A 25,301-nucleotide genomic window follows, 5' to 3' on the forward strand; every position below is an offset into this window, starting at 1 on the left:
TCTGTTGAAAAATAACAGACTCACTGGCTAGATTACAAGGTAAAAATAAAGGTAAGAAAGACAAAAATAAAACAAATGAATTAGTAAACTGAAGTATAATTGTCATGGTCAGGGGTCAGGCTCGGACACCAGTAGCTATAACAGTAGAAAGGCCCCCACTGACCATTAGGATAAGTATAGCAGCAGGTCACCCTGGTAGATGGCACAAGCTCACCTGAGGTGGAGTCTAAGCACTAACTTGTGTTCCTAGAGCTTTTGACGGTGAAGATGGGTTTTGCTGCAGGTTAGTAGCAGGTCACGGTCCTCAGGATCACCCCACCAGCAGGTGAGCAAGCTGGGGTTCAGTAGCAGATATAGGACATCGAGATCAAGCAGACCTTAGTAAACAAGCCAAAGGTCAGTAACAAGTGGTAGCAAAGATACAGACAGCAACAGGGGTGACAAGAGCTAAATATAGAGAGCACAATAATCTGGCAAACAGGAAGTGCAAAGGCATGGTTAAAATAGGAAGTTCGAGGGAGGAGCAAAGGATTCAAGGTTCAAGAGAAACAAGGTTCAAGGGAAGATCGTTCATGGAATTGTCCAGCATCTCAGGTGGTTCAGCAAGAAGAGATATTGCCAGACAGCGGTCAAAGGTTCAGACCCGGGTCGGGGACAATAATAAATGTTTACATTTGGGTTTAATATCGATTTAAATCTTAAGCAGAGGTTAGCCCTCAAGTCTGTTTGGCTTTACTCTTATATAGTTACTGTACATAGTTGGTAAGGTTGAATAAAGACACTAATGCATCCAGTTCAACTTGTGCGTGTGTGTGTGGGACTACTGTTTTCCATATTCTTGTACATGGTGTTCACTAAAGCCTCATACACAGGATCGGACTTCCATCGGACAAATCCATGAATTTTTGTCCTAAGGGCATTGTCCATGAAGTTATTCTGCATACAGACAGCAGAACATTTTCAGCCAACATACATCAAACTACGTGGTTTTTCAGCTCTTTACCACCACCCTTTGGGAAACTTCTGCTATTGTTGTCTGATATTTAGCATCAGGTTCGGAGCATGCATGTTTGTACTTTGGAATTTAGTCCGACGGATTTGTGTACACAAGATTGGATAATCACATTTGTTTTTTGACAATTTGAGAGCATGCACAGCCAACATTTGTTGTCGGAAATTCCGACAACAATTGTCTGATGGAGCATACCTACGGTCGGATTATGTGACAAAACACGTCCATCGGACAATTGTTGTCAGAATATCCGATCGTGTGTACAGGCCTTAAGAAACACATCTAAACGTTTTTTTTTATTTATCTACACTCCCCTCTGACACCACTAACTGTGGAAGTGAGTTTTACATTCTCACCACTCTATAAGTAAAGATTACCATTCTAAAGGCCCCTACACACGATCGGATATTCCGACAACAATTATCCGATGGCCGTGAAGAGGACTCACCACTCCAGGTGGATCTTTAGCAGACAAATCAAGGAACCTCCCAGGAATCCAAGGTGCTGGCAATGCACTAGGCAAACATGGAAAAGTGGAAATGGATGGACAGCCGCACTCCAAAGGAACTTGAAGAAGTAGTCTTTATTAATAAAAACTGGACATGCAAATCCAAAGATACAGTCACATAAGGGGACAGCCAACGCGTTTCGCACACAGTTAGTGCTTAGTCATGGTTTCAAACTGTGTGCGAAACGCGTCGGATGTCTCCTTATGTGACTGTATCTTTGGATTTGCATGTCCAGTTTTTATTAATAAAGACTACTTCTTCAAGTTCCTTTGGAGTGCGGCTGTCCATTCATTTCCACTTTTCCATGTTATCCGATGGCCGTGTTTTGTCGTATAATCCGACCGTCTGTATGCTCCATCGAACAATTGTTGTCGCAATTTACGACAACAAATGTTGGCTGTGCATACTCCCAAATTGTCCGACAACAAATGTGTTCCGTCGGATTATCCGATCGCGTGTACACAAGTCCGTTCGAACCAATGCTAAACATCAGGCAACCCTAGCAGAAGTTGCCCAAAGGGTGGCGGCAAAGAGCTGAAAAAACACGTAGTTTGGTGTATGTTGGCTGAAAATTTTCTGCCGTCTTTATGCAGAACAAGTTCACGGATAACACCCTTCAGACAAAAATCCACGGAGTTGTCCGATGGAAGTCCGATCCTGTGTATGAGGCTTTAGAGTAAAATAAGATTCCTTTATAATTCCTGAGTTTTAAGTTATTCCATGCTTTTATATTTTAGTCAGCAAATACCAACGAAGCAGCTCATCTCAACTCAACCTAATCCAAAGGAAGCATCTCTGGCAATGGAACTGGTTTATGAACAGAAATGGTGGATTCACGGGGTGAAGATATAACCCATGTATACAGACATTTATGTTTCTTAAGTTATAAACATTATAATATGCATCATATTGGTTACTACTTAAAGCACTGTATAAAGTGTTAAAAAGGAAAGAACAATTCTAACATTTTCATTCATGTTTGAAAAAGTCTAGCTGAATAAAACTGCTTTTGAATCAAAATAAATATCTTGAATATGTTTAAGTTTTTTTCCAGCATTTTTTTGAAGGCAGTAACAATATGTGGGTGGGTGGGCAGTTTGCAGGTCCAGTATTTACCAAACGTATCTGGTTACTGAATGGTGTGGATTAGAAATAAATCTGAGTAAACATGGATGGGCCATACAAAATCTGCCGAACAATATCTATGATGAATAGAAAGTTTAAAGATGAACTTATGTGATGCATCTTCTGCATTTTATCATACACAAACGGCATAGTACTACAATTGTGTGGATATTGTGCAAGGAAGGGGAAATTCATACCAAATGTTACTTTTTAAAATACAAGTACTGATATTTTTCACCTTGGTCTTACATGCAACTACGTTGTATATGTACATACAATATAAGTTGTTTTGGTGAAAAATTGTATATACAGTGTGTATATAAATGTAGAAAAAGTATATAAATATGTTTTCTATATAAATTGGTTGCTCTTATTGGGCTGCTTGTTTCCATCAAAAAGGTGTGATCAATGTTTTTCTCTTGTGTAAAACAATACATTTCAAGAAAGGGATTATTCAAACCTACGTTTGATTGATCATTTATAATTACCTACAGTATATGGCCATTATTAGATTTTAAAGTGGTTTTATAGTCTTTTTTTTTACATATAAGGCCTACCTGTAGGTAAAAAAATATCTGCTAAACCTTTACGGTTTAGGAGATATTCCCCTTGCAATGAGCCACTGAATGGCGCAGCGGCACATGCGCACAGGGGATTCTCGGCTTAAGGCCCAGCAGACGCCGGACCTTGCCGGAAAGAAGTCTTGCCCGGCAGAAGTCTTGCCCGGCAGACGCCGGACCTTGCCGGAAAGAGTGACGACATCGTGGCTCCAGCCACTCACAGCGCTGGAGCCGCGATACCCGGAAGATACGCCGAGGGGAAATGTCATCTCCCTCGGCGTGGACCGGCAGAGGTACCGACGCCTCGTTCTAAGGCAAGTATTTCATAATAAGCTAAAAACATCGTTTTGTACAAGTGGATTCCTTGTTGCAGCTTCTGCCATACAGTGTGCAGGCACTCATCCTGCTCAGCGCGCATGTCCCACTTTCCTAAGGGGTCCATACTTAAGGGTAAGCGCATAAGTTATCCAGAGCACTTTGGGTGAAACTAGATGGTGAAGTCGTTTCCTTATCTGCTGTGAATCTAACCACATGTTTACCTTTACAAGCATCTATCCACATGAACTTTTCTCTTTATGAACTTTCTCACATGATCACATCACATTTGTGACAATCTGTGTTATTGCATTTACATTTTTTTTGGATGAAATCTGTTATCATCTGGGCGGGTTTTTTCCTGTAATTTTGATGTGTTGAAACTTAATTCTAATCAATTTTCTTAGATGTTTATATAATCGCACAATAGCAGTACCTTTTTATTTTTTGTTTCACCTACCAGGTGAATCTCATTCACTAGGATATGTGTGTAATTGGTTCACATGTTGCACCACAGCGCCCTCATCCACATATATAATCACGCAGGGGCGTAACTAGAAATCACAGGGCCCTATAGCAAAAAAAAAGAACTAATGCCATTGAACAACAGCTCAGGTCAGGTAATCAACACTCACCCCAGTGCAGCGGGCTCCTCCGGTCATCCTCATCCCCCTCCTCTTCATCGGTGCAGTCAGTGGCAGATTTCAGACTTGCCCGATCACTCCTTTGCTGCCCTGATCTGAACTCTCCTGAGTCACGCTTCAGCGCCGAGCGGGGATCTCAGTGTTGTGATGTGGCGGCGGCTGCGGGATTGGAAACTCCCGCCTTCTGGAGCCGGCGGCGCGTATGATGGACATCATATGTTCTGCAGGCTCCAGAAGGCGGGACCTGTGACTCGGCAGATCAGATCGCTTCCTGCTCGCCGGCGTTCGGGGCTAAATAGTGTATGGTGCCCTTTTTGAGACTCGGGGCTTTTCGGGGGCACATTCGGGGCTCCAGCCCCCCTGGCCCGGGCCTAACGACGCCTCTGCTCAGGACACGGCCGGGCTCGCGGGGCTGGGAGCCGGCTTACATTCTTCATCCTCACCAGTGTTGCCAACCCCCTGAAGTGAAATTTACTGGCAAGGATGCCAAAATTTACGAACGACACCAACTTTTTACTGGCACTGCAAAAAACTACCTAAAATTACTGTTTTCAGTGCTAAACAGTGCAAGTAAAATTTTTGAACTATAAACATGTAGCTACTACTATTAGCAATGTGTTTAAGTTAAACAAAAGTCAAAAAACATATTTCTCCATTTACATGAAGGTCAGGTCACTATAACCCTACCAGCACTGGGTTCCCCCCTTACATCAGAGCCTGCAGGGATCCCCTTACAGTAAAAGGGAACTCTTATGTAAAGGGGAACGCTGCAGATCATGATCTAAGGGGGAACTCTGATGTGGGGGGGAGGGGCTCTGGTGACCAGAGACCACCTTATATCAGAGTCCACTGCATTCCCTTTACATCAGAGTTCCCACTTACATCAGGGTCTGCAGGAACATTCTTCTGGTGACCACCAATGCAAGAAACATTCTTCTGGTGACCACCAATGCAAGAAACATTCTTCTGGTGACCACCAATACAAGAAACATTCTTCTGGTGACCACCAATGCAAGAAACATTCTTCTGGTGACCACCAATGCAAGAAACATTCTTTCTGGTGACCACCAATGCAAGGAACATTATTCGCACAGACCACCAATGTAAGGAGCATTCTTTCTGCTGACCACCTATGTAAGGAACATTCTTTCTGGTGACCACCAATGCAAGGAACATTCTTTCTGCTGACCACCAATGCAAGGAATATTCTTTCTGGTGACCACCAATGCAAGGAACATTCTTTCTGGTGACCACCAATGCCAGGAACATTATTCGCACAGACCACCAATGTAAGGAGCATTCTTTCTGCTGACCACCTATGTAAGGAACATTCTTTCTGCTGACCACCAATGCAAGGAATATTCTTTCTGGTGACCACCAATGCAATGAACATTCTTTCTGGTGACCACCAATGCAAGGAACATTCTTTCTGGTGACCACCAATGCAAGGAACATTCTTTCTGGTGACCACAAATGCAAGGAACATTCTTTCTGGTGACCACCAATGCAAGGAACATTCTTTCTGGTGACCACCAATGCAATGAACATTCTTTCTGGTGACCACCAATGTAAGGAGCATTCTTTCTGCTGACCACCAATGCAAGGAGCATTCTTTCTGCTGACCACCAATGCAAGGAATATTCTTTCTGGTGACCACCAATGCAAGGAACATTCTTTCTGCTGACCACCAATGCAAGGAATATTCTTTCTGGTGACCAACAATGCAAGGAACATTCTTTCTGGTGACCACCAACGTAAGGAACATTATTCGCACAGACCACCAATGTAAGGAGCATTCTTTCTGCTGACCACCTATGTAAGGAACATTATTCGCACAGGTCACCAATGTAAGGAACATTCTTTCTGCTGACCACCAACGTAAGGAACATTATTCGCACAGACCACCGATGTAAGGAGCATTCTTTCTGCTGACCACCAATGTAAGGAGCATTCTTTCTGCTGAACACCTATGTAAGGAACATTATTCGCACAGACCACCAATGTAAGGAACAATTTTTTCTGGTGACCACCAATGTAAGGAACATTCTTTCTGGGGACCACCAATGTAGGGAACATTCTTTCTGGGGACCCCCAATGTAGGGAACATTCTTTCTGGGGACCACCAATGCAAGGAACATTCTTTCTGGTGACCACCAATGCAATGAACATTCTTTCTGGTGACCACCAATGTAAGGAGCATTCTTTCTGCTGACCACCAATGCAAGGAGCATTCTTTCTGCTGACCACCAATGCAAGGAATATTCTTTCTGGTGACCACCAATGCAAGGAACATTCTTTCTGCTGACCACCAATGCAAGGAATATTCTTTCTGGTGACCACCAATGCAAGGAACATTCTTTCTGGTGACCACCAATGTAAGGAGCATTCTTTCTGCTGACCACCTATGTAAGGAACATTATTCGCACAGACCACCAATGCAAGGAATATTCTTTCTGGTGACCAACAATGCAAGGAACATTCTTTCTGGTGACCACCAACGTAAGGAACATTATTCGCACAGACCACCAATGTAAGGAGCATTCTTTCTGCTGACCACCTATGTAAGGAACATTATTCGCACAGGTCACCAATGTAAGGAACATTCTTTCTGCTGACCACCAACGTAAGGAACATTATTCGCACAGACCACCGATGTAAGGAGCATTCTTTCTGCTGACCACCAATGTAAGGAGCATTCTTTCTGCTGAACACCTATGTAAGGAACATTATTCGCACAGACCACCAATGTAAGGAGCATTCTTTCTGCTGACCACCAATGTAAGGAGCATTCTTTCTGCTGAACACCTATGTAAGGAACATTATTCGCACAGACCACCAATGTAAGGAACAATTTTTTCTGGTGACCACCAATGTAAGGAACATTCTTTCTGGGGACCACCAATGTAGGGAACATTCTTTCTGGGGACCACCAATGTAAGGAACATTCTTTCTGGGGACCACCAATGTAAGGAACATTCTTTCTGGTGACCACCAATGTAAGGGACATTCTTTCTGGGGACCACCAATGTAAGGAACATTCTTTCTGCTGACCACTAATGTAAGGGACATTCTTCCCACTGATGGTTCTTTTTGACGAAGTGTACAGATATATCAGTGTTGTATACAAGGAATAGCTCTCAATATACAGATATCAGGGAAAACACTCAGTGTATAGATGTCAGTTATACATAGGGAATAGCACTTGGTGCTATTCCTTATGTGTTACACTGACATCTATACACTGAGTGTTTTCCCTGACACTGATATCTGTATATTGAGAGCTATTCCTTGTATACAACACTGATATATCTGTACACTTGGACACTCAGTGTACAGATATCCATGTGTCAGGGAATAGCTCCTGGTAGATGGGCACTGGGGAAGAAGGAACACTTAGCCTGGCTGATGATCACAGACACTGACCTGCTGCCGCACACAACAAGGCAGGTCAGGTGACTGTCTCCGACATGATGACTCCACTGTGTCTTCCCTCTCCAGCCTCCAGCTCTCTCACTGGCTTTCCCCCGCGGCATGGATGTATACTGTGGCTCCGCCCCTCTGCTGAATTCCCTAGGAGGATAGGTGGCCAGAGCGCCTGTCATTGCAATAATCCTCATGTCTCCATGATCGCTCTGTAATCCTGGCCAGCACCTAGTCCTCTCATACAGCCTCATCATCTGCAGGCAGGGTTGACATCACTCACTACCTCTGCGGTGCACAAACTTTCCTAATCTTGCATAATAAACTGTGGGCACATCCAGGGGCAGACTGAGCAGCTCATGGGGCCCCCCTGACTCTGGGGTCCTCGGTTTCTGCCCGACTGATCAGTCCGCCCCTGTACCGGACTGTTTGTAAATTAACGGACGGTTGGCAACACTGATCCTCACCGGGCCCCACTCGGCTGCGGGCCCCATAGCGCCCGCGTGGGTCGCTATGGCAGTAGTTCCGCCACTGCTTAAAGGATATGTACACCTTTAACCACTTCCCTACCTGCAGCTAGAGGCATCATTCAGATATCATTTTTTGCCGGCGACGATTCTGCGCACCATAAGAATGATCATAGCGGCGGATCGTTCTTATAGGCGGCGGGAGGGGACATCCCCTTACCGATTCGGTAAGGAGACTACATCTCACTACCTGGGTGTCCCTTTTTGGTGGAAGAAGATCTTTTCAGTGCACCTCGCTTCTTTTTTCAAATTATCAACCACTTCACTACTTGGGACTTTTACATTGATATAATATTGGTTTCAAACGTTTATTTTATATCATCTTATTCACATTCTTTTGAATTTGTCATTAATTTTCACTTATTTGGTTATTATCACTCAATATTTCTAGCGCTGTACCTTTTTTGTATTTTAAGTGCCAAAATAGGCCCGGTATGGAGGTGGGTATAAAAGCCCTGTATTGAAGGGGTTAAATAAATAAATAAATGCACACATTTTTGCAGGTAACGTGTATAATTTTACACCTTAAATATGGGTGCAACATGTTCAGAAAGGTACACGGATTTCACATATCTGTTCACACCTATGCATTTTTTTTTAGTGCATTTCAGTTTTGCAGAAACACACTACAGTCCATTGCACATGGTTTCCTATGGGTCACGTTCACATCTGTGCATTTTATGGAAAGGGTCAGGGACCAGCAGGTTGTGTTTTTGGTTCCATAGACTTCAATTGATCAAAAATGTTTATTGAAAAAACGCAAAATGCACCTGGAATATGCATCAACTGCAACCTGCATGGGTGTGAACCAGGCCTAAAGCCTCGTACACACGATACAGTTGTTGGCAGGGCATTGTCTGTTGACAGACTGTTGTCCTAAAATCTTAGTTAGTATGCTCCTTTTGACAAATGTTGTCCAACTTTCGGCCAACAAATGTTAGATGACAGGCTAGTATATTTTTTGTCGGACTTTTATATGGTCAGTACACAAATCCGTCACATAAAAGTCGAAAGTACAAACACGCATGCTCGGAATCAATGCTCACCAAATACGAAAATAGCAGAAGGGGCCCAAAGGGTGGTGGTCAAGACCTGAAATTCCTCTTAGTACGTCACTACTTTCATGTTTGTGGCAGAACAACTGTGTACCGTTAGTATGCAAGACAAGATCCTGGCCCACGCCCTTTTGACAAAAATCTGATGATCGGTTGGCCAACAATCGTAACCGTGTGTACGAGGCTTTAGACCCCATACACACTATTAGGTTTTCTGCAGATTTTTGTTATTAGATTTACAAGAAACATGTATTGCAAAGGCCTGCCTGATTGCATACAAATTGAAACTCTTAGGCCGGGTTCACACTGGTCCGACAAACGCTCCGACATTGGGAGCTCATGTCGCATGACGTGTGAAAATCAATGTTTTCCTATGGGAGCCGTCCTAACTAGTCCGACACATGGTCTGACTTTGATCCTACTTCACTCCATTGAATATCATTGAAGTCGGATTAAAGTGGAAGGCCGTCGTGCATGATCTGACTTTAGCATGCGACTTGTGTTTTGCTGATCTTGAGAGGGAACTCCACGCCAAATTTTAAATAAAAACCGGCATGGGTTCTCCCTCCAAGAGCATGCTAGGCCCTTGGGTCTGGTACGGATTTAAAGGGGAACCCCCTACGCCGAAAAAACGGCATGGGGTCCACCCCCAAAATCCACACCAGACCCTTATCTGAGCACGCAGCCCGGCCGGTCAGGAAAAGGGGTGGGGACAAGCGCCCCCCCTCCTGAGCCGTACCAGGCCGCATGCCCTCAACATGGGGGGTGAGTGCTTTGGGGCAGGGGGGCGCCCATGTTGATGAGGATAGGGCCTCTTCCTGACAAACCTGATCGTTGGTTTAACAAGGAGGCCCCCACCCTATGTGAATGAGTATTGGGTACATCGTACCCCTACCCATTCACCTGGGGGAAAAGTGTAAAAATAAATAAAACACTACACAGGTTTTTTAAAGTAATTTATTAGGCAGCTCCGGAGGTCTTCTTCCAACTTCGGGGGTCTCTTCCGACTTCGGGGGTCTTCTTCCGACTCCGGGAGGTCTCTTCCAACTCTCTTCTCCGCGCTCTCCGGTGCTTTCTGCCGGGCACCTCACTATCTTCTTGCAGCTCTTTTACTAGGTCTTCTACCCTCTTTCTCCTGTCCCGATGTGGACTCGACGAGCTCTCCCACTGTATTGCTAGGTGAGCGGTGCGCAACTATTTCTATAGGCATGGGGCGTGGTCACACCCGGTGACCCCGCCCCTATGATGTCACAGTCCCAGGGCATGAAGCTAGTGGAGGGGCCCGGCAGAAAGCACCGGAGAGAGCGGAGAAGAGAGCGTAGAGTCGGAAGAGACCCCCGGAGTCGGAAGAAGACCCCCGAAGTCAGAAGAGACCCCCGAAGTTGGAAGAAGACCTCCGGAACTGCCTAATAAATTACTTTAAAAAACCTGTGTAATGTTTTTTGTTTTTTTTTACACTTTTCCCCCAGGTGAATGGGTAGGGGTACGATGTACCCAATACTCATTCACATAGGGTGGGGGGCCGGTATCTGGGGGCCCTCTTGTTAAAGGGGGCTCCCAGATTCCGATAAGCCCCCCGCCCGCAGACCCCGACAACCAACGGCCAGGGTTGTCAGGAAGAGGCCCTGTCCTCATCAACATGGGAACAGGGTGCTTTGGGCTGGGGGGGGCCGCAGGGTGCCCCCCTGCCCTAAAGCACTCACCCCCCATGTTGAGGGCATGTGGCCTGGTACGGCTCAGGAGGGGGACGCTCGCTCATCCCCACCCCTTTTCCTGACCGGCCGGGCTGCGTGCTCGGATAAGGGTCTGGTGTGGATTTTGGGGGGACCCCCATGTCGTTTTTTCAGCGTAGGGGGTTCCCCTTTAAATCCGTTCCAGACCCAAGGGCCTGGTATGCTCTTGGAGGGGGAACCCTTGTCGGTTTTTTGTTTAAAATTTGGCGTGGAGTTCCCCCTCAAGATTCATATCAAACACAGTGCCTGGTATTGGCAGGGATCCAAGTCGGATCCCCGTTCATTGAAAGTCGGACATATGTCTGCTTCAAGTCGCAGGACAAAGTCGGATCAAAAGTAGTACTAGTGTCGTGTCGCACAAGTGTGAGCCCGGCCTTAAGGTTTGACCTCATATTCTATGTTTTTGGTAAATCTGAAGAAAAAAATAACACCTATGCGAATTGGATGCAGCTTACACCACATCCAATTTGCATAATATTTTAAAATACATTCATTTTAATGAGGCTGGTTCACATATCTGTTGGGCATTTGCACTGCGCATTGCACAAAAAACGTGTGCGTTTTCTAAGCAGTGCGGTCCGGCTCAGGTGCGAATTCAGGTCCATTATCTTCTATGGGCATACATTCTGATTCGCAGATGTGTCCTGTTGTGAACAGGATAAAATACTGATATAAACCTGACCTGATACTGATACAATCCTGACCTGATACTGATCAAAAACTGACAGGAACCGCTGAACAACTGATTTTTCTCTTTGCAGGGAAAACTGAGTTGGAATTCACACCTGACTGGTGTGAACCCAGCCTTATGCCCGCACACACGATCCGAATATCGCACGACAGATCTTACGACTTTTTTCGCTTAATAGTCGCAAGTAGAAATTAAATGGTTATTAAAGTCACGAAAATTGTCGTACGACCAAAAAAAAAATCGGAAGTGATGTCATGTATTGTAATGTATTTGTATTGTATTTTCAGATGACAACTGTACTGACTAAACGAAAATCGTATGATCTGGTATTGTACGAGAAAAATTTTCATGCATGTCCAATAAAATAATATCGGATGAACTGTCATGATCGGCTCTCGAAAGCTCTGTACTAAGAATGCGATTATCGTACGGTTCTTCCTTGGACGACATTTTTCGGATGATATTCGGATCATGTGTATGGGCCATTAGTCTTCACCGGTGATGCCTATTATGTGTAATTCCTCCCAGGAGGACAGGTGAATTTAATTAGGGGTTGCTGGATTTCCCTTTGCTCTTAGGAGATCTACAAAATATTTATGATTGGAGAGGCCCGAGAAGAGGTTGGAGATCCCTTGATGTACAAAGGCCACACACGTCATAACTAAATCAGAAACTGTCTTGTACTTTTCACTGCCAATTGAAATTTCAATTTTAGGTCTATTCTACAAAATGGAAGGTAAAGCAATCAAAATGAGTATTGGCGTGTGGCAATCTGACAGCCAGTGCCTAAATGACTATGTTACTCTATTCTGATGTGTTGTATTAGCTAAGCACTGGGATACAAGAGGCTCACTCTCCCCTCATAGGAATGCTAGGAATGACAAAACCGGTTCAACAATTTGGCACGATATTGTTTTGTGTGCTGGCTGCTTTCCTCCATAGTGATAATGATTTCCTTTTCAATACATAGAATCTCAAAAGTTCAAACTGCAAAGTTTGTGTCAATCCATTCTTTTAAAGTTGGGTACATTAGCTCATTTATATAATGCATTGTGTTTTGTCACTTTTCTGGTAGATGCACAATTACTTACATTTTTATAGTTCTACACAAGTCTGCTTTTGGTTGTGCTGCGGGAGTTAAAGGCAACACCTTTAGCCTAGCCCCTGGGGGGGGGGGGGGGGGGGGGTAGATAGTTTGGGCTAGATTGGAACACTCTTTATTGCTGTCTGCCCCTCCTCTCCTGTTTACTGTTCTAAAATTAAAAGAAAATTCAAAATTTTGGGTTTTCCCTAGGACAGGAATAGATGGGATATCTTCCATTGGGGACACTAATTCTGGTGACAACCAGGGATTTCCTCACTTTGTGGGAATTTCTTCTCCCTTCCTCCTTTTGGTTATGAGGCAGGAAGGGAATGGAAACCTCCCCAATGGGACACAGGGAGGAAAAAAAAATCTGATGGTGTTATAACCCTCACTTACTGTATCCAAAATTTAAAAAAAGGTTTTGCCTCCTTAAAATACAACATACAAATTTAAATATAACCTGCTAACATTTTGATTGGATGATTGCTTGTTGAAAATATTGCTTACATGTTTTGCTGTGATAGATTAGTTTTGCGTATTCTAATATAGTTAAAATCCTAAATTTGGAGATTGTAGAAAATTGAACTGAACCTAATCACTAGAAGGTTTATTGAAAGAAAGCAGTGCAAGAAGGAAGAGAGAGAACTTCGGATATAGATTTTTACGGGCCAAAAAAAAAACAGCATGGGATCCCCTTCAAAATCTGTTCCTGACCCCTATCTGAGCATGCAGGCTGAGAAATTAGGGGGGGTTCTTTGGGGCTGGGGGACATTCTTTTTTTTGGATAAAGGACTTGTCAATAACTGTCTGTTTGTTTTTTATTTACCTTTTACACTTTTTTGGTGAATGGGTAGGGGGTGCTATGCACAACATACTCCTTTACATTGGGGGGCTGGGATCTGGGGTCCTCATTGTAAAAGGGGGCTTTCAGATTCCGATAAGCCCCCTGGCCGCAGACCCCCACAACCACTGTCCAGGGTTGTGGGGAAGAGGCCCTTGTCCCCATCCACATGGGGGGGGGGCATGCTGTTCGCAACAAAACATCCAAGTGATCCATTCAGGGTAACTGAGAGTGCTGGAAGTTGGGGAGGGGCGCATGAGGTAATCTTTTATGATGTAGTGTGTGACTTGTCAGCATGCCTAATCTCTGATGATCTATCAGATGAAATGTATGTAGAGTGGAGTTTGATCCTGCTGGCATCACATACCGCCTTTCCGGGGAGGCAGCAGCACCTCTACGTTTTAAAGTTGTGTTTTATGTTTGATTTTACAATAAAGCCTTTTAATATTGCACTTTAATACATGCGGGCCATCTGCTTATCTTTTCCTGCATGTTTATGGTGATACTAAGTTGCATAAGGCGAGGAGACAAGTCAAGGTCTGCTGTGTTGGAACTGTGGATCAAGCTACAGTGTACTCTATGCAGAGTGATCCATTCACCCCAGGCATGATAATACATGCACTGTGCCTCTGCTTGGGAGGTTTTATGTTCTGGTAAGCGTTCTACTTACCTCTGGGTAATGGGCGCCTCATTTCCACTGTTTGCGAATCGATGATTTGAATGTCATGTTTTTCATACTGGTGGGTGATATGTTGCACTTCTAATGCTGCATTATGAAATCCCTCTTTGTATCGTCTCTTGAAAGCTTGTACAGGCATACCCCAGTTTTAAGTACACAATGGGGTTTATTTACTAAAGCAGAGAAGTGCAAAATGAGGCTCACTTCTGCATAGAAACCATTGAGCTTCCAGGTTGTATTATCAAAGCTTAATTGAACAAGCTGGGGTTAGAAGCTCATTGGTTTCTATGTAGAAGTAAGCCTGATTTTGAACTTTCCAGCTTTAGTAAATAAGCCCCAGTGTGTACTTAAAAGTGGGGCATGCCTGTAATGATACTGCGTGACATTTAACCAGCAATACCAGAAACCAACAGAAGGACGGTGTAGCGCCCCCTTACTTTCAGTATGGGCACTACACCAGAGTTAGTGGGGAATGGGAGGATTAGTTTACTCCCATTCACAATTTGTTGAAATTTGGGCTGTTGTCAATTCAGAACTGTCCTGTAGGTCAGTCTGCGCTCCAGGGGTGCGTTACCACCCCTGGGTGACAGTTGGCGCTAGAGGGGTCCAGACAGACCCACCTTCCCCCAGCAGCCAATCAGAGGAGTGGTTTCCTCGTTGGGCATGCTGGGAGGGGGTATATCTGTGGCAACCGCCATTAGCTGTGCTGTTCTGTGCGGGGCCCGAGTTCCAGGTGCGACATCCACCTTCAGGGTGTGCGCATCCATGGGCCCCGCCACCGTGTCCTATTTGACCGAAGCTGCGTGCCATGCGGAGTTTCACTCTGACATTGAGAGGGGCCCCAGCGACTTGCTGGGTCCCAGACCTTCACTGAGAGGATCCTAAGCTGGGAGCTGTACGGTGGGGGAACGGCTCAGGGAGAACCTAGAGATAGAGGTTGTCCGGAAAGGCCTAAACGAACCATCGAGGATCCGGTCACCACGTAGCATGACAGGTACACTAAAGCTGTCAATTGGTGACCCTTATTTGAACTAACTGGGAGGATTAACTCTATTCAATCCCTTATACCTAAAATCTTTAAGCCTGTGGCAGGGGCCTGTTCCTCCCAGTGATTTGCAAGTGACGCTCCGGCTGCCAGGCCCGTGGCAACCCCCTGTCCGGGGGCACTTTACCCACTCTAGCTGGAGTGGCGACAAAATTAGCTAAATTATTGCCGAGAGCAGGTTTGCTCTCCTTCATATACAAGGCCTGATACTAAAGTTCTCTCCATGCTCATCAACCTTTCTCTATTGTGTGCCATGTTGATATTGGGCCTTGGAATAAAGCATTGGAAACTTATTTGATGTCTGGACACTCGCTCTTTATCCACACTCACAAGTATCACCCCTAGACAAAATTAAGAGGGCAACTTAATACGCCGTTCCCAAACTAATCAGCGGCTCCTTCGGGGGTGAGCGCTACACGTGGGGGCTCGTCCGGGATTCGGCTGTTGCCTTTGACAACCAGAGAAATTAATGAGTGCAATTTACTAAAGAGTGAAGAGTGTTTGGTGTTGTGTGGGAACTGTCCGGCAGAGAGAGAGTTAACCTCGCACCGCTAAGCTTGGCTTGGATCGCTAAGCTTGGGCGTACGTGCAGCTCTATACGACGCCTGTGCACCGGTGTTCGGCTTCTTTCGGCAACTCGTGACGCGCAGTATGCGACGGTCGGAAGCCTGTCAATCAATTAGGAACTCCCAGTCCCGCAGAAGACATACCCGGAAGCGGCGGTGAAAATACTGTATGTACAGGGGGGAAAAAAACTGCCGATTGTCATTAGGACAACTCGGCTGAATGTAATGTTAAAAATGTATTTTTTGGGTGAACCTCCGTTTTAAGGAACGGGTGAGCTGTTTTCTTTGACTCACTGCGCTCTCTCTCTCTCTCAAATTCAAATAAGCTTTATTGGCAGGACCAAATACATGTTAGCATTGCCAAAGCAGTTGAGTTTGTATAGGAAAAGGGGAAGGGGGGTAATATAAAGGGGAATGGGCATAAGTCTGTGAAAGGATTAAGTCCTCAGTTTCTCATGTCCCTCTCAGTCTGTGACACGCTGTCACATATTGGGCAGCTATCTTCACCATTGGCTCCTCTTCTCCCAGTAGAAATTGGAGTTTCCTCTTCTCTTCTGTAGAGTTAAAGTCCGGGATGAGAGCGGAGAGTCTCTGGAAGTGAGTGTCCCTCACTGATGAGTACTTGGGGCAATGTAGCAGGAAGTGTTCCTCATCCTCCGGGACCCCCTGGTCACATTGCTGGCACAGTCTACTCTCCCTGGGCTTGTAGGTCTGTCTGTGCCGTCCTAATTCCATTTCCAGGCTGTGGGCGCTCAGTCTGTACAGGCCCATTGTCTGTCTGTCTTTGGGGTCTTGTAGCACCTCCAGGTACGGGGCCAGTTTGTAGTCTCTCTGCAGTGACTGGTAAATCGTTAGTTTTTTGGAGTTTGTAATTTCGTATCTCCATTCTCCAACATGTTTTTCTTTGGAGTTATCCATTATGTTTTTTATTTGAGATTTTGTCAGGCCGCATTGTTGAGAGTTTGGTATAGACAAGGTGTTGATGAGATGTTGCAGGCCGCACGGCTTGGACTGGTTCTTACTGTCCAGTAAGGCTTTATGGTGGTATGAGTTGGGACTGCTGTTTTGTAGGTGGTCCCAGTATGATAGCGCCCTCTTCTGTACTGCTTGAAGTAAGGGAAATCTGCCCAACTCGGACCGGCAAGCACTGTTGGAGGTGCTCCGATGGACTTGGAGGAGGTGCTTGCAGAATTCCAGATGGAATCTTTCTGTTGGGCAGGGGTCCCATTTGGATTGGTCTGGGTAGGTGACAGGACCCCAAACTTCACTGCCATAAAGAAGAATTGGGGCGATGACGCCATCAAATATTCTGAGCCAGACTCTCACGGGTGGTTTTAGGTGGTACAGCCGTCTCCTGATGGCATAGTAGGCTCTGCATGCCTTGTCTTTTAGTGCCTCTATGGCTGGCTTGAAACTTCCTGATTGGGAGATGTTTAGGCCGAGGTATGTGTAGCTGTTAGTTTCATCCACAGTGCAGTTGTTTATTGTAAAGGAAGGGCTCATTGTTTGTTTTGTATTTTTCTTTTGGAACACCATGGTTTTTGTTTTGCTCGAGTTTATTGGTAGTGCCCACGTGGCACTGTATTTCTCCAGAACTTCCAGGCTGTCTTGTAGGCCTTTCTCTGTTGGTGACAGAAGTAGGAGGTCATCCACATACAGCAGGAACTTCACCTCAGTGTCATGTAGAGTCAGTCCTGATGCTGGGGAGGATTCTAGAGCTGCAGCCAGTTCATTGATGTAGATGTTGAAGAGGGTTGGACTTAGGCTGCAGCCCTGTCTGACTCCTTGGGCCTGCCGGAAGTGTTCAGTTCTTTTCCCATTCACCTTTATGCTGCAGCTGTTCTCAGTGTATGAACTCTTGATGACGTTGTATGTTTTCCCTCCTATTCCGCTCTCCAATAGTTTGAGGAACAGGCCTGGGTGCACTGAATCAAATGCCTTCTTAAAGTCCACAAAGCAGGCGAATATCTTCCCATGTTTTGTGTGGTGGACATGGTTCTTGATGAGGCTGTGCAGGGTGTAGATGTGGTCTGTAATGCGATGGTTTGGCATGAACCCCGCCTGACTTCTGCTGAGGACATTGTGTTGTGTCAGGAAGTTGAGGATCCGTTTGTTGAGGATACTGTTGAATAGTTTCCCTAGTGTGCTGCTGACACATATCCCCCTGTAGTTGGCTGGATCATACTGGTTTCCACTCTTATGGATAGGTGTTATGAGGCCTTGGTTGCATACTGTAGGGTAGTAACCAGCACTAGATATGTGCATTCCCGTTTGTACGAATGTTATTTTCGTACGAAAATGTTCATTTTCGTATCCGCAGAATAATGTGTACATACGAAAAAATTAAAGCACCAAAATACGAAAACAACGGGATTACGAATGAGCCGCATAACGAACAACCGCAAATACGAACGAACGATCCGACGAAAATACGACAAAACGAAAACGGCAAAAGAACAAAAATGACATCTATAACAAAAGATTTGCATTCTGTATCCTGTTTGAATCCCCTCTCTGCTCGTATCCTCAGCCGCATGTCCACATGACACCTACAACAAAAGATTTGCATTCTGTATTTTGTTTGAATCCCCTCTCTGTTCGTATCCTCAGCCGTATGTTCACACGACATCCACAACAAAAGATTTTCATTCTGTATCCTGTTTGAATCCCTTCTCTGTTCGCACCCTCAGTCGTATGCTCATATGACATTCACAACGAAAGACCCGCACTCTGCATTTTGTTTGAATCCTTTCCCTGTCCGCATCCCCAGTCGCATGCTCACACGACATCCACAACAAAAGACCCGCACCCTGTATTTTGAATTCCTTTTTTCTGTTCGTATTTTGGATTCAACAGAATGCAAATCTTTTGCCACAGATGTCACACGAACACACGACCGAAAACACCAAAAGAAAAAGGACCCAAAACACAGAATGCAAATCCCTTGCCATAGATGTAATTTTTGTTTTTTTGAATGGGCAGTGAGTGTAGTTAGCAGCTTCTCTTTTGTGCTGAGTAGTACAGTAAAGCCAAATAAACTTTTCTGTGGATTTTCATCTGAAGGGAGATCAGTTGGCCAGACTTTTGAACCCAAAAATGGTTTTCTGATGGAGTTTAAAAACAAACAAATTTTCTGAGAACGAAGGGAAAACGATCGTTTTTATGTTTGTTGTTAAAAAAGTTTGACCAAGTGTATGGGGCTTAACAATAGTTAATATGGATGAGCCGCGTGTTGAAAGTGCCTCGAATCCCGCGATATATTTACGAAAGTATAAAATGACGAAAATCCTTTTTCTGTTCGTATCTTCAGTCGCACGCCCACATGACATCCACAACAAATTGTCATAGATGTCACACGAACACACGACCGAAAACACGAACAGAAAAAGGAATCCAAAACACAGAATGCAAATCATTGACGAAAATTCACGAAAATTATAGTCTAACAAGTAACGAACATGAATTAAACAGAATAACGAACCATCCCGCATGTACGAAAATAAAACGGTAACGAAAATACGAAACGATCGGAATACGAAAAAATCTTGTCGTACGAAAAACGAACGGGAACGAACAGGAAAACGGCGTCTTACGAAAAACGAACGGAAACAAACCTACGGAACGATACGAAACGGAACAAAAAAAAAACAATTTTTTTTTCTGTGCACAAGTTTAACCAGCACTCAGGACCAGATTGAACAGTTTACACATTGCAGCGTGTACCTCTGGGGAGCCGTGTTTAATTATCTCCGGCAGGATTCCATCCATATCACTGGATTTTTTGCAGGTTTTGGATTTTCTCCCTAATTTCTTGTGGTGTAATCGGTACGTCTAGGGGGTTCTGGAAGTCCTTAATTGTTTCCTCCATGTCATGTAGTCTTTTGATGATGTATTTTTGTTCTACAGTTAGAGCCTCCTCTGGAATATTTTTGTAGAGGTCCTTAAATTAGTTGAGCCAGATGTCGCCATTTTGGATGTGGAGGTTATTTTTCCTGGGTGCTGAGCCAATATTCTTCCATATTTCCCAGAAAGAATTTTCCTCAAGTGCCTCTTCCAGCTGTTGCAGGTTTTTGGAGATGAGGTTTTGCCATTTCTTTTTAAGGGTTTGTTTGGACTATCCTTAGGTCAGTGTTGTCAGGGTCTCTGTGTTTGTTATTGGAGACGGTCCGTAAGGTGTTCCTTAATGCTTTGCATTCTTTGTCGAACCATTTATTGGGTTGGTTGTTGGATGGTTTCTTGTAGTTGTTTTTTCTCAGCTGGGCTGTTTCTGCAATAGTGTGTAGTATTTTGTGATAGACTGTCTTTCTCTTTCTCCTTTTCTCTCTCTTTCTTTCTTTCTTTCTTTCTTTCTTTCTTTCTTTCTTTCTTTCTTTCTTTCTTTCTTTCTTTCTTTCTTTCTTTCTTTCTTTCTTTCTTTCTCTCTCTTTCTCTCTCTTTCTCTCTCTTTCTCTCTCTTTCTCTCTCTCTCTCTTTCTCTCTTTCTCTCTCTCTCTCTTTCTTTCTCTCTCTCTTTCTTTCTCTCTCTCTCTCTCTCTCTTTCTTTTTCTCTCTCTCTCTCTTTCTTTTTCTCTCTCTCTCTCTTTCTTTTTCTCTCTCTCTCTCTTTCTTTTTCTCTCTCTTTCTTTTTCTCTCTCTCTCTCTTTCTTTTTCTCTCTCTCTCTCTTTCTTTTTCTCTCTCTCTCTCTTTCTTTCTTTTTCTCTCTCTCTCTCTTTCTTTCTCTTTCTCTCTCTCTCTCTCTCTCTCTCTTTTTCTCTCTCTTTTTCTCTCTCTCTCTTTCTCTCACATTACTTTACTATTGCTATATGCACCATTCACCCCTAGGAATTCGGAAGAGCCACGAGGTAAATGTGCCACCCAAAACAAACCAACAGCTCCTCTGGGGGTAGTGATACATATATAAAATAAAGCCAAGGCTAATCCAGCTACAATTCTAGGAATAATCTAGTTTATAATCTGTTAAACACAGGAAAAAACAAGGTGATAATCTGATTTTTACAGGGAATTTCAGTAAAATGTTTACTGATCTCTGACTTTTATCCGTTATTGCACTCCATTTCACCTGTAGTGCTACCCCTGCAGGAGCCGCTAAATAATAGGAGTTCTCTGTTCCTTGCCTTGACCTTCCAAAGGGCCCCAGCCCCTCTGGCACACTAGTTTGAGTCTAAAAGAAAGTAAACAGGGTGTCTAGGGGTGATACTAGTGAGTTGAGACAATGAACGAAGGTCCAGTCATCAATTGGATTTTCTTCAATGCTTTATTCCAAGGCCCAACATGGCCAACATCAACATAAGACAAGAAAGGAAAGGTTGATGAAGCATGAGAACAACTTTAGTATCAGGCCTTGGATATGAAAACAGACGGACAGACTTCTGCCACAAACCTGGCAGCCGAAGTGTCACTTGCAAATTGCTGGGAGGAACAGACCTCTGCCACAGGCCTGACTCTGGACCTCTGCCACAGGCCTAGCGATTTAGGGTGCAATAATTGGATTGAGCGAATCCTCCCAGTAAATTCAGTTAAAGCCACCAGTTGACAGCTGCAATATACCTTGACTAGTGTAGATTAGATAGTCCAACCTTTTTCTCCCACCTTTTAGCACCCCCCAAATTCTTTAAACATTTTCCCATTTCCCATTAACGAGATAGACACAGGAGTTGGAGTAAAATCGGCCACGACAGCCTATTTTATTTTCAAACCAAATTAAATATTTAAATCCAATTAAATAATTCCAAGTAACCAAAACTTTATTCATTAACATTTAACCCAAATAACTTTATTAACACCCGTCCAATTTGATCTTTTGACAGCAACCCCACTTAAACCTTTTATTTTCCATTACACTGCGTTACCATCACCATATCCGGCCCCCAGCCGACCCAGCTCGGAGACACCCCCTTTTACACCGCAGTGTACCATAACCGTATTCCAGCGGACACCGTTCCACTGGAATAACACCATACGGGGGCCATCCCACCGATGAGCCCCCCCACCATTTCCATTCCATCTGTTAGCTGTCACCATCAAAGACCAAAGGACACCGCCAACACTGTCGTGACAACCCCTGTTCCGAACCTGAAAGAAAAGAAAACAGACGCACAACACCAAACGTACCACAAAAACAGAGAAGGTGGGTAGCAACCCCACTTAATCCTTCTTATGTTTTCCAGTACACTGCGTTACCATTACCATATCCGGCCCCCAGCCGACCCAGCTCGGAGAACCGTATTCCAGCGGACACCGTTCCACTGGAATAACACCATCCAGGGGGCCATCCCACCGATGAGCCCCCCCACCATTTCCATTCCATCTGTGAACCGTCCCCATCCAAGACCGAAGGACACCGCCAACCCTGTCTTGGCAACCCCTCTTCCGAACCTGAAAGAAAAGAAAACAGACTCACAACACCAAACATACCACAAAAACAGGGAGGGTGGGTGGGAAAAACCTGCCTCCCAGCGTGCTAACTTTCCAGAGTGTCCCACGTGCGCCCCCGCCCCCTTATAAAGGGGCTCCTCCTACCCAGTCACCAGACCTCCTACAGCCACTCCCCTGAAAACACCTCCTTCATTCCTTAACCCTCTGTTGCACTACTCCTCACACAGTCATGCCCAGCCCTCCGTTATTTGTCTTTTGTCATGTCACTCCGGGCTTCCCTGTCAGTATCGTGGTGACCAGATCCCCGATGGTTCGTTCAGGCCTCCTGGATAACCTCTCTGCGGTGGGGAATCTGAGCCGAATTCCCCACCGCACAGCTCTCAGCTTAGGATCCTCTTAGCAAAGGTTGGGACCCAGCAAGTCGCTGGGGCCCCTTTCCGCATCAGGATGGAGCTCTGCACAGTGTGCAACTCTGGCCAGGTAGACCATGTGGCGGGGTCCATGGATGCGCGCACCCTGAAGGTGGATGCCGCACCTGGAACTCGGACCCCACGAAAAGGACCTAGAATCAATGGCGTCTGCCCCAGATATACCCTTCTCCAGCACGCCCAGCGAGTGAAAACTCCTCTAATTGGCTGCTGGGCAAAAGTGGCTCTGCCAGAACCCCTCTAGCGCCAACAGCCACCCAGAGGTGGAAACGCACCCCTGAAACGCAGACTGACCTACAAGCCAGTTCTGAAAGGACAGCAGCCCTGCAATTTAACAAATTGTGAATGGGAGCAAAATAACTCTCCCATTCCCCACTAACTTTAGCGTAGTGCCCATACTGAAAGTAAGGGGGCGCTACAAAAGGTAATCTTATGTACTCATTCTGTAAACTTCATTAAATACATACAAATATATTAGCTATTGTGGTAACACAGTTCAGCATATGCTTAGTTCAGCATATGCCTGTTGGCCATTTTGTAAAATAACATGTAACGCCCAGGTCTGCATATACAGTAGCAGTGCAACAGTGATCTGCAATAAAGCTTGACCTAAAGGCGGCTATGCTAGGCCTAACCTGACTGGGTAGGTACTGTCCAAAGAAATTAAGGAAATGTGAGAAGGGAAGGAAGAGAGGATTTGCTGGATGGTTTTATGGGAGAGGCAGTCCTTTATGTTCTATTGCGGGCTATCGTTAGGGCCCTTTGAGTGTTTGCACTTAACAACAGTTTCAGTAAACCTGAATGCAGTATAAGTGAGGTAAAGATGCAGTAAGCCTTATGCCCTGCCTCCAGTAACTCAACCTCTATTAATCGTGTGAATGATGGGTAGTAAGCCCTCTCACTAGTTCCTGCAATGCAGGGGCCTTCTCAGTCTCTCCACAGAATGCTCCCAGTGATAAGGGGTGGGAAGTAGAGTGTGAGAGGATGGTCCATTCTTCCAGTGGTAGCAGTATAGTTGTGAACGCTGTGATCTGTGCTGCACTACCCTGAATGTCTCTGCCTCCAGGTCTCAGTCTTTGGCTTTGGTCACCCACCCTTGGATGATCTGTGTACACCACGACCAATGTGCACATCCCAGCTCTCACGCTGAAAGGTGGAAGCAGTCTGTACAGCAGTCTGGTAAAAAGCTATTCCACCACTCCTTCTTTGACCCAGAGTGCTCTTAGAAATTGGAGACCATGAGTGCCATTCTGTGTCTGCTGTCACAGATCTAATTCCCATCATCCTTTAGGGTTTACACTTCTGGCTATAGTTCTCCCTCTGCTAGCCGGAGGGGATCGTGCAGGAACATTCAATATAGCAGTAGAAAGTGAAAGTAAAACTTTCTGTAATTTGTTTCTGTAGTCCAGCAAATGGCTACACACCCCATTTTTGCTATGGCACTAACCCCTTGGTGACACTGAGAACATTGCTGCCAGAAAGAAATGCATCATATATCTCCTTGACAGTTGCAACTCAGAAGAAAAAATAATTTGCATTTGTGGATGGGGAAGGGATCTGCGATCTGGGCTTATCTGCCAGTTGTCAAAAATGCCCTTTTTAGTCATGTGATATGTAATCCTTAAAGGAGTTGTAAAGGTTTGTCTTTTATTTTCTAAATAGGTTCCTTTAAGCTAGTACATTGTTGGTTCACTTACCCTTTCCTTTGATTTTTCCCTTCTAAATGTTTTTCTTTCTTAGTTTGAATTTCTCACATTTTCTGTTTCTGCTCAGTAAGCTTTCCACCATCATCCGAGCGGTGGAAAGCCATTTAGAACAGCTTACTGAACACCTTACTGAGGAGGAACAGGAAGTGAGAAATTCAAACAAAGAAAACAAAGAAAAAATACATTTAGAAGGAAAATGGAAGGAAAAGGTAAGTGAACCAACAATGCACTAGCTTAAAGTAACCTATTTAGAAAATAAAAATAAACCTTTTTCAACCCCTTTAAGATTAGTGGTCCAAAGAAATGCAGGTCCAGATCACCAAGTGTGGCAATGCTAGCAGGCCCCCTAGGCTACAGGTTAAAACTATTCTGGCAGAATACTGAAACCAGAACTCCTAACAAAATATTGTAATATTCCTGTAAACTATGCATGAGATATTACTACATATAGTATTTCTGTATTTCAGAGACACAGAAAATGAAAGAAACTCCAAATATTTTCAGAGAAATGTTGAATAAGTGTGACAGTTTAAACATTTCAGGTAAGACTAGGTAATATGAATATTTTCAGAAACCGTTATTCTTCCTATTCTTGATGCCATTATTTTGGAAAAATTGCTCTAAGTGAAATCTCCAATGAAGCTAGACCCACTAAGTCTGACATGTCTGAAAAACCTAGTTTTTTAATTGAACCTGTAGCGCCTGGCTACTTTCAGAGCCGGTGCTATGGTAAATTTAGAGGGAGTTCAGAGAGGTAGTTGGCTCTGAACCTGTTATTTCGTTACATTTTGGGTCTCTGCTCCAGCTTGGCTGTACTGTGTGCTATCCTTTTTTCTGGGGACTCCCGTCACCCCCGGACGGCAGGTGGGAGCAGTGGGGTCAAGTGTAGTGCGTGTTCCTGGCTCCGGGACCATGTTGGTATGGAGCGCATTCATCTAGATTGTGGCTCCAGTGAGTCGACTGGGTCCCTATTTTGCCGAGTGGT

At 44.7% G+C, this 25,301-nt stretch overlaps 1 protein-coding gene across 3 annotated transcripts in view; it reads left to right on the plus strand.

Annotated features, from left to right (window-relative positions):
• The window catches only part of LOC120917509 (transmembrane protein 272-like), a 165,516-nt gene extending 162,953 nt beyond the window's left edge, over nt 1-2,563 (plus strand). For all 3 annotated transcript variants that reach the window (XM_040328848.1, XM_040328850.1, XM_040328849.1), the window contains one exon: nt 2,259-2,563. In XM_040328848.1, the coding sequence (XP_040184782.1) occupies nt 2,259-2,300 (42 nt within the window). In that variant the 3' untranslated portion in view covers nt 2,301-2,563. The remainder of the gene's footprint in view (nt 1-2,258) is intronic.
• The last annotated feature ends 22,738 nt before the right edge of the window (nt 2,564-25,301 follow it).

This window comes from Rana temporaria, chromosome 11, assembly GCF_905171775.1.
Source record: "Rana temporaria chromosome 11, aRanTem1.1, whole genome shotgun sequence".
Taxonomy (NCBI): domain Eukaryota; kingdom Metazoa; phylum Chordata; class Amphibia; order Anura; family Ranidae; genus Rana; species Rana temporaria.